This window comes from Pimephales promelas, chromosome 6, assembly GCF_988280905.1.
Source record: "Pimephales promelas chromosome 6, fPimPro1.hap1.1, whole genome shotgun sequence".
Taxonomy (NCBI): Eukaryota; Metazoa; Chordata; class Actinopteri; order Cypriniformes; family Leuciscidae; genus Pimephales; species Pimephales promelas.
Window position 1 is genome coordinate 28,136,594 of NC_142774.1, and position 9,962 is coordinate 28,146,555.

The window sequence follows — 9,962 nt, forward strand, 5'->3', positions numbered from 1 at the left end:
TCTGCCACCTGCCGATAGACTGGAATATTACATTTGTTGCGCTGTTCGAATTTGACATGTATTAGTCTTAGTGAAATATTTTCAGGCATTCAATTGGGGGGGAAAATCGTTAAAAATGGATGATAAACTCATACAAGCATTTTAAAGTGATTGAACAACCGACTCTAGTACAATTCTGGTTGCTCCTCTCATCTTTTCCAGTAGGGGGCGCGTGTGATATTTCTTTTTTTTTTTTTGCATAACACACGGCCTCTTCTGTGCTTCTGAAGAAACTAACAGCATGGCTGCTACTGAAGCCCATAAAGTGATTGTTTACGGAGGAAAAGGAGCTCTGGGCTCTGCATGTGTGCAATATTTCAGAGCTAAAAACTGGGTAAGTTGATTCAACCCAAATGACAGCTCACGTATTTGGAAAACTTTAATTGCTTTTTCATTGTGCCATCAGACATGCTATGTGTTTAAGTGCTAAATGGTGTTACTAAATTGTCACAGCTACCTGTGTTGTGCATTTCTAATTAAATATACCTATAAGTTGCATTTCTTGTTGCCTGTCATATTTCAATAATGTAATTTCAGCTCTTGTGTTTTGTAATTTACAGTGGGTTGCCTCTATAGATCTCAATGCTAATGAAGAAGCCAATGCCAATGTTACAGTTAAGATGACTGAATCCTTCACTGAGCAAGCCAGCCAGGTACAAAAATATGTTTTTATGTGTGGCAATTGTGAAACATGGCGCTAGTAACGTAAAGATTAAATAACTTGATAAATAGACTTTATTTAAAGAGATACTTTAAATTACTTTTTACCCCCACATAAATCTGCATGCCATACACCACAATGACAAAGCATATCTGTGACAACTTATCAAATTTATTAAAAAGGAAAAACTGAAAGCCACTCAAAGACATTCACAGAGTTGTCCAAAAGTTACTCTTGGATTGTTTTAGTCATTGTCCTGTCAGAAGGTGAATCTTCTGTCCAGTCCGAGGTTCTGAATGCTCTGTCTGGACTAGGGTTTTATTAAGGCTGTCTTTATATGTTGCTGCCTTTAGCTTTCCTTTTACTCTGCGAGTCCCTGACTCTGAAAAATAATGCTGCTACCACCACACTTAATTGTTGGGAAGGTATTGTGCAGGTGATAATGAGCAGTGCCTGGTTTCCTCCAGCAGGCATGATGCTTTGGACCAGAGAATTATTGTTCTGAGTCTGAGAGAGTCCTTTAGGTGCTTTTTAGCAAATTCCAAGTGAGTTTTCACGTGTCTTCACTGAGGAGAGGCTTGAGTCTGGCCACTCTGCCATAAAGACAAGAGGTTTTTCTCAAAACCAAGAATGCAAAGAACGTATTTGTGTTCCAGGGGAGAACGCTCTTGCTAGTTGTTCTTAGAAGAATGAACTCACAAGGTGACAAGCACACAGAACGCTGCTGACAGTTTGAGAGGATGTGTTCTTGCTGGTATTGTGCTTCTGGAGATTCTCACTTCCGAAAACGTTTGAGCACATTTTCGATTCGCCATACATTTTTGTAAAAATGGCAATATTTAAAATCTACACAGTTGATTTCTCGCATCTCGCACAAATTACTCCTTGCCGTTCAGTTTAATTGTATTCAGTTGAATTTGCCACAAGTTAACACCACTCGCAGAGTAGTAACCTCTTCAAGTGAAATTGGAATGCTTCTGAGCTAAATTTCAAGTGTCCCAGAAAAAGGGTATGGATACTTATGCAATTTAACCCCCTGGGCTTCTTCGTCCGAAAATGACCGAAAACTTTTACGTTTTGCATTGTTTAATTTTTTTGTGCTTCATTGGATGGGGGTGAAACTTGGTGGCTTTTGTTGTATTACCATATTATACCATATTGTTGTATTATATATATATATATATATATATATATTTGAATGGTTATCCAGGGAAAAAAGTTACATTTTAAGGCTTTGTCCGTTTTTGACCCGGATGTATACTGTATATAATATTCATGTGTCGTGTGTGTTTGTCTTTTACTCATTTAACAAGGCTTTACGATTTTGTAACTGCCATTTCTTTTAATTGACTTAATGGGTGTGATTATCGACCGATGTTGATATTCACGTGATTCCCAAATATACATAGTTCCCACATGACGTCACAACATACGGGCATTTGCCGACCCGTCGCCATTGCTGAGGGCAAAAAAAAACATTAGAAGAAGCATCTTAATTTCTTTGAATATGTAATTGTCATTTTTGCCATAACATGCCCCATGTTCTTTTGTTCTTTTAAGATTATTTATTTTTTAAAGATTTTTTTATACTTTTTTTTCCTTTTTTATCTAAGATGAGCACTGTAAGTTTGTAATAAGATTTGACATTGTTATTGATTTGTTTATTTGCTTGGTTTCTCAATAAAAAAACAAAAACAAAAAAAAAAACGAGTTAAACGAAGTGAAATGAGTTTTGTGCTAAAAAAAGTGAAAATGGTCATCTCCTGCTGGGTCAATGGATGAATGGTTACATCTCTGTCTTTCTTTTTTATTTTTGTTAGGTGACAGCTGATGTCGGTGAGCTGTTAGGTGAAGATAAAGTTGATGCCATCCTGTGTGTGGCCGGAGGTTGGGCAGGGGGCAGCGCCAAGGCCAAAAGTTAGTACATGCTTATTAGTACATGTACACACAGAGGCCACACAAAATCTATGGCAGAGGTTTTCAGACTCTTTAAATTTAACACAAACATTAAATTGACATTCTAGCTGATATGCAAAATTAATCTTTTGTTAACGCTTTCTGAAATGTATTGCATTCTCAGTATTGTCACTAGAGGGCGCTAATCTCTTAAGTCTAATTCATTCCTAGAAGTGAACATTTTTAGGTTTATAATTATATCAGTTTATACTTCATATGAATGTATTCAATATGCCTCAGCTCTGTATAAAAATTCTGACCTGATGTGGAAGCAGAGTGTGTGGACCTCCACAATTTGCAGTCACCTAGCAACCAAACACCTGAGAGAGGGGGGGTTGCTCACACTGGCGGGGGCTAAAGCAGCACTGGGTCCAACAGCAGGTTTGTATGCTTGTATTTACTCCCTGACCTTAATATATGATATTTCCTTGCATACATACAAATGCTTGTCTCTCAGCATGATAAAAAGTTCATGTTCACAACACAAAGCAAATTAGCTTAAGATTCGTCATTAAACTGTATAACTTGATGAACATACAGTACCATTTCTGAACACAAAAAGCTTTTAAATAATATTCTCTCCACAAACACATATGTATCTCCCAAATCCCTTTTTAGATGTAGATATATTAATATATATTTATTTTAGTGCCTGCGACACACTCCAAAAAAGTTGGGACAGAGGCATGTTTACCGCTGTCACATCTAGGCCATACATTTTCAATAAGAGACAGATCTGGACCGTAGGCAGTCAGGCACATCTACTGTACTGTTGAGTGTCAAGAAACTTTGTTTTAGCATTTGCAGAATGAGGCCTGCCATTGTCTAGTTAGCTTCCCAGGAAAGATGTCCTCTTGATGGCAGTATATGTCTCTGTACAATCCCAATATGCACCTCCACGTCAATGATACCTTCACACATATAGTGTGCAAGTCACCCATACCGTTTGCACTGATGCACCACCATACCATGACAGATGTTTGCTTTTGTAATGGTCACTAATGCAAGTCTGGATGGGCCTTGTTGTCTTTGGGACTGAGAACTGAAAACAAGCTGAAACATGGATTTATCTTACCACACACACATTTCTTTTAGACATCTGAGATGCATTGGACAAATGTAAAGCTTTCTCCAAGCGTAACAGACTATTAAAGTTGCATTTCTTGATGTAGCGTCAAACTGTGTTCAGTGACAATGGTTTTCCAAAGTACTCCAGAGCCCATGTGGCTATATTTAACAAAGTAGCATCACGGTTTCTCAACAGAAGTCTCCTGCCTTGCCCTACATGTATTGAGATTTCTCTGTATTCCCTAATTGTTTTCAGAATATTATGTATGGTAGTTGGTGAAAGACCTAAATACTTTTTGTTTCAAGGGAAAACAAGGTTTTTACATTTTGATTTTTGAATTGTTTGACAATTCTCTTGTGAAATTTGGCACAAAGTGGTGAGCCATGATCCATCTTTGCTTGCAAAGACCGAGTCTTTGGGGAATGCAGCTGCTTTTATGCCAAAACACGATGCCCTTAGCTATTACCAGTTCACCTACTAATTGTGGACTATTTAAAACAATTTGACTTGGATATTCTATACTCTTTTTATTTTTATTTTGTCTCTGTCCCAACTTTTTTTTGGAGCGTGTTGCAGCCATCAAAATCATGTTTACATTTACAAAATACAGTTAATTTGGCCAGTGAAATCATTGGAAATGTTTTCTTTGTACTTTTGTTAGTTACTGTATATTAAGGTTTAAGAGAATTAGCAAATCACAGAATCTTGATTTTATTACATTTTAAAAAATGTCCCAACTTTTATAGATTTGGATTTTGCATGTATATAGCAGTATTAGTACAATTCTATCTCATTGTCATTGTAGGATGCATTGGTTATGGTATGGCTAAGGCAGCAGTACATCAGTTGTGCCAAAGTCTGAGCGGGCCAAATAGTGGTCTTCCTCCAGGATCTTCTGCTGTAGCAATTCTCCCGTAAGGAACAACAAAAATGACAAGTAGCTTATTTACATCCATGCAAATTTCTCTTTTTGAAAGCTATTAATTACTCCTTTTAGAGTGACTTTGGATACACCTATGAATAGAAAGTTCATGCCAGATGGTGATTTCAGTTCCTGGACATCTCTAGAGTACATAACGGAGTAAGTGTGTATTGTATACTTGGGAGCATCTGTATTTTTAGGTTTGTGTGTGTGGATAAAGCCATGATGCATTTTCTACATTCTAGGCTGTTCTATAAGTGGACTACAGGAGAGAACAGACCCCCTTCAGGTACTCTGATGCAGCTCGTTACTGCAGATGGAAAAACAGAAACTACGCCATTGTTATGATCAATATGATTTATGGTAATCAAAACCCTTCAAACCAAGCCAATAATTCACCACTTTCTCTGCATTAGTTATACTTTGCATATTACTGCCTTTTTGTTTACATGTAAAAATCAAATTACTGCAAATAAATCATAGGTCTTAAAAATAGGATCATTGCATTCAAATGTGTTTTGTAAATGTAATGGCAAAGTAAAATGTTTTATTCTGATCAATTTTTCCTGTCTTTTTTTATTTTTATTTTTTTAGTCTCCATCAAATATTCTTTGACAGTCACAGTCTGTTTCTCACCATTGGGTGGCGCTAATGATTAGATTAATCACAGGTTCCCCCTTGAGTCCATACAAAGAGGGATTATGATCAGACTAGATTAGTGAGTCAGCATTGACAAAATGTGCATTTTAGTTATGGAACTTGGATATTAATTTAGAGGTAGTGAAGTAGGTGCCTTATCTTAATAAAGTGGGCTTACCCAGTTCAACAATAAATGGATCTTGAAACGAGCCTTTAAAGGAACACGCCGACTTTTTGGGACTTTAGCTTATTCACCGTATCCCCCAGAGTTAGATAAGCCCATACATATCTTTTTCATCTCTGTGTGTGCTGTAACTCTATCTGACGCACCCACCGCTAGCCTAGCTTAGCACAAAGGCTGGATGTAAATGGCTCCAGCAAGCATACTAATTCCAATAAGTGACCAAAATACTGCAAACATTTTCCTTTTTTTTTTCATGTTATGATTTGTATAGTCACAGAGTGTACAAATAACAAGGTCTTATTAGACACAGCCATCTTTTAACCGTATAAATATTGGGAACTATATTCTCAGAAGGAGAAGCACTGCTGCTACTTGGGCGGAGTGATTAACGCAGCACCTGAGATGCACCACCTCGGTGAGGAGCAGAGATTTCATTCAGAGTTGGAGTAATAGAGCCAGCTATTACAAAATAGTAAAAGCATAGTTTACAATCATGGGTGTTCGCTGTATTGTATAGAGCTGCGACAGTAAAAGGGGTGGTTATGGTGAAGTGGATAAGACACATACCTTTGGTGTGAGAGGCCCGGGTTCGAATCCACTGTGAGACACCAATGTGTCCCTGAGCTAGACACTTAACCCCTAGTTGCTCTAGAGGCGTGCAACCTCTGACGTTCATATCAATTGTCAGTCGCTTTGGATAAAAGCGTCAGATAAATGAATAAATGTAAATAAACGGGAGACCAGGTAATACCATGAAGTTTCATAGAATTCCAACAAAAAAAGCATCCTTATTAATGAATATCATGAATAAAGAATTATTATTACAGGAATCAATATATTTTAAATGCCATTTATTACAGAACCAAATGTTTTCAACAGCATATAATACAGTCATGTTAGATAATTGATTTACAATAGGCTAGAATAAGGGGAAAGTAATAGCACAAGGCAAATTGTTTTTGCACAATACAATGAACCCACAGACTATAGCCTACCTGTACTGGACAAGGTCACTGTTTCTCAAAAAAAAGATAACTACCCCTCCCCCCTCAGATTTATTTGGATTGCATGAGGAGCTCACAGGGACGTGGACGGCACCTTTTACTTCCAGAAACCGTTCCGGTGGTACCTCCTCCCTCACCACCCTTGATGGTGGGGCAGCTAAGGGATACACGCATATCCCACCAGTGGAACGGGCTGTTGCTATGCAGCTGTGTCCTAACTCCACTTGACGCGGAGAATCGTGTCTTCTTTCCCGGGCCTATAGGTTCTCGTCGGACCTATTCGACAAGGCTTACAAGGCCTGTGGGGAAGCTGCCTCTGCCATGCACGCTATGGCGTTGCTGCAGGTCCATCAGGCCAAGCCACTGAGGGAGCTGAACGAGGGTGGTCACGATCCACAAGTTCTCCAAGAACTCTGTGCCACAACGGACCTCGCGCTTCGTGCGACGAAGGTTTCCATCCGGTCGGTGGGTTGTGCGATGTCCACATTAGTGGTCCAGGAATGCTATCTCTGGCTGTGTCTGGCTGAGATGAGGGAGACCGACAAGCTCCGGTTCCTTAACTCACCCGTGTCCCAGACTGGCCTCTTTGGCGACGTGGTTGAGAACTTTGCCCAGCAGTTCTCGGCTGTACAGAAGCAGACTGAGGCCATCAGACACATCCTGCCACGGCGGTCAGCTGCTGCCTCCACCCTACCGCCCGCGGCTCCTCAGGCTGCTCGTCGCTGGGGGTGCCCTCCTGCTTCTGCCCTTGCTCCCGAGCCGCAGCAGCAACCTCCACCTAAAAGCCCCGTAGAGCCAGTCACAGGCAGGCCGCCCTGCCCGTCCAGGCTCCTGCCAAGAAGGGCGGCAAAGCCAAAGGTAAGTGGCCCCGGGACAGGCAACCCAGAGATGGATGGAACTGCTCTCCAGGAGCCTCACCACTCCCTTCTCTGGAAGAGGGCCGGGAGGGAAAATTTTCTGTTCCGCCACTGGCCTCAAAACCAGCGGTACCCAAATTTTCAATGAAAGAGCCGTTTCTACCATCTCTGGGTCCAAAGAGGACTCGGAGAGCAGTGGGGGGACAAAATCCTTACCACCCTCCATCCTTACCAATCTTCTCTTCTGTCACCAGTCAGCAGCAGTGTACGGTCCTAGAACGCCACCGAGCCGCCTCCAGCACCTCCTGCCCCTTGGAACCAGGTAAGCGCTTCACAGCACCCTCAGACCCCACTGTGGACTGCCTCCCAGAGAGAGCCTCCCCAGCCAGGTACCTGTGTTCCACCTCACTGCCCCACTCTGGGTACACTTACGGTCCTGTTGATCCCAATGTAGGTCTCTGAGAGCCTGGTTAGCGCTCCCCAGTCCGTATCTCTGGCTCATCCGGACCATCAGGCTCGGCTATGCGATTCAGTTTGCCCGGCATCCCCCCAAGTTTCAGGCCATCCACTCCACTACAGTGAGAGCAACCAATGCCCATGCGGAGATCGTAGTCCTACTGGTGAAGGACACGATAGAGCCGGTCCCTCCAGCCGATATGAGGTCAGGGCACTACAATCCCTACTTCATTGTACTCAAGAAAGGTGGCGGCTTATGACTAATCTTGGACCTGCGAGTTTGGAATCGGAGCCTCCACAAGCTACCGTTCAAAATGCTCAAGCAGAAACGCATTTTCAAATGCATCCGTCCCCGAGATTGGTTTGCAGCGATCGACCTGAAGGATGTGTACTTTCATGTCTCGATTCTTCCTCGACACAGGCCATTCCTGCGCTTTGCGTTCGAGCGTCGAGCATATCAGTACAAGGTCCTACCCTTCGGGCTGTCCCTGTCCCCTCGTGTTTTCACGAAATTGAGAGAACAGGGCGTTCGCATCCTTAACTATCTCGACGACTGTCTCATATTAGCACACTCTCGAGATCAGTTATGCGACCACAGGGATCTTGTGCTCTGGCACCTCAGTCAACTGGGAAAAGAGCAAACTCGCCCCCGTCCAGAGGATCTCTTTTCTCAGTATGGAGTTGGATTCGGTCGCACAGACAGCGCGCCTCACAGAGCTGCTTGAACACATTCAAAGGCAGGATGGTGGTCCCACTGAAATTTTTTCAGAGGCTCCTGGGGCATATGGCAGCAGCAGCAGTGGTTACTTCACGGCCTAGTCCTGAGATGGGCGTGGCATCATGGCACTCACTGGGTGGTAATCACACCGGCCTGCCGTCAGACCTTCAGCCCGTGGTCAGATCCCTCGTTCCTTCGGGCAGGAGTCCCCTTGGAACAGGTATCCAGGCAATCTTTGGTGTTCACAGATTCCTCTGCCACCGGCTGGGGTGCCACATACAATGGGCATGCAGTATCAGGGGTGTGGACAGACCCTCATCTGCATTGGCACATCAATTGCTTTGAGATGCTGGCAGTGCATCTCACTCTGCGCCGCTTGAAAAGGACGCTGCAGGGCAGGGACCGTTGCGTACATCAACCGACAAGGTGGTCTACGCTCCCGTCGCATGTCACAACTTGCCCACCATCTCCCCCTCTGGAGTCAGAAGCATCTGAGGTCGCTTCAAGCCATGTATGTCTCCGGTGTGCTCAAGCGTGTGGTCGACGAGCTATCACGAGCTGTGCTTCCGGGAGATTGGCGACTCCACCCCCAGGTGGTTCAGCTGATTGGGAGAGAGTTCGGGGAGGCTCAGGTAGACCTGTTTGCCTCCTCAGAATCCTCCCACTGCCAGCTGTTTTTCTCCCTGACCGAGGGAACACTCGGCAAGGATGCACTGGCACACAGCTGGCCCCGGGGCCTTCACAAATATGCGTTTCCCCTATTAAGCCTTCTTGCGTAGATACTGTGCAAAGTCAGGGAGGACATGGAGCAGGTCCTTCTGATGGCTCCCTATTGGCCTACCCGGACTTGGTTCCCAGAACTCATGCTCCTTGTGACAGTCCCTCCCTGGCCCATTCCTCTGAGGAAGGATCTTCTGACTCAGAGACAGGGCAACCGTGTCCAGACCTCTGGAAACTCCATGTCTGGTCCCAGGATGGGATGCAGAGGTTTTAGGTGACTTACTAAATTATAGACAAATAATATTTATTTGCTTGTTTAAATGGCTACTGTAAAAAATGGCAAAATCTGTTTGATTTTAAAAAAATCAACATTTGTCAATGCATTTTCTATTGTCTATGGTTTCAATGGCAGTGCTTTCGCCAGTTAAAGTTCCTTGATGAGTTTGGTACTACATTACTCTAAGTTGCGTCACATGATGTTGCGTCACAGGGTGTATACGTCATCTCAAATTGGGGGCTCACAGAGATGACGAGTTTTTGCTTGCCGGATCGGAGATCAGGCTTATGCTTTCAGACACTTAAGTGTCAGCTGGGCTTCCTCTTTCAGGTGTGTTGCCTCAGTCTGAGTCTGGCGCCGAGTTGTCAGCCATGCTTGCCCAGGCTTCCACGAGCATTGGCCTTGAGTATGTTCCACCGCCCTTCTGTCCAAGATGTGTAACTTTACCTCATATCTGATG

General features: G+C 43.2%; 1 protein-coding gene across 2 annotated transcripts; it reads left to right on the forward strand.

Moving 5' to 3' along the window:
• Nucleotides 1–213: 213 nt before the first annotated feature.
• qdprb.1 (quinoid dihydropteridine reductase b, tandem duplicate 1) lies at nt 214–5,203 on the forward strand. Of its 2 annotated transcripts, XM_039693438.2 has the most exons (7): nt 214–373; nt 600–692; nt 2,521–2,617; nt 2,897–3,037; nt 4,531–4,639; nt 4,723–4,806; nt 4,893–5,203. In XM_039693438.2, exons 1-7 carry the CDS (start codon nt 281–283, stop codon nt 4,993–4,995), a joined length of 720 nt encoding a protein of 239 aa, XP_039549372.2. In that variant the 5' UTR covers nt 214–280; the 3' UTR covers nt 4,996–5,203. The 2 variants fall into 2 exon arrangements, with proteins under 2 accessions (XP_039549372.2, XP_088988463.1); XM_089132337.1 differs by lacking the exon at nt 600–692 and having other exon boundaries at nt 229–373.
• The last annotated feature ends 4,759 nt before the right edge of the window (nt 5,204–9,962 follow it).

Coding starts and splice junctions, on each gene's coding strand:
- qdprb.1 (XM_039693438.2), top strand. CDS start 281: ATGGCTGCTACTGAAGCCCATAAAGTGATTGTTTACGGAGGAAAAGGA. Junction 374..599: donor ATTTCAGAGCTAAAAACTGG/GTAAGTTGATTC, acceptor TGTAATTTACAG/TGGGTTGCCTCTATAGATCT. Junction 693..2,520: donor TCACTGAGCAAGCCAGCCAG/GTACAAAAATAT, acceptor TATTTTTGTTAG/GTGACAGCTGATGTCGGTGA.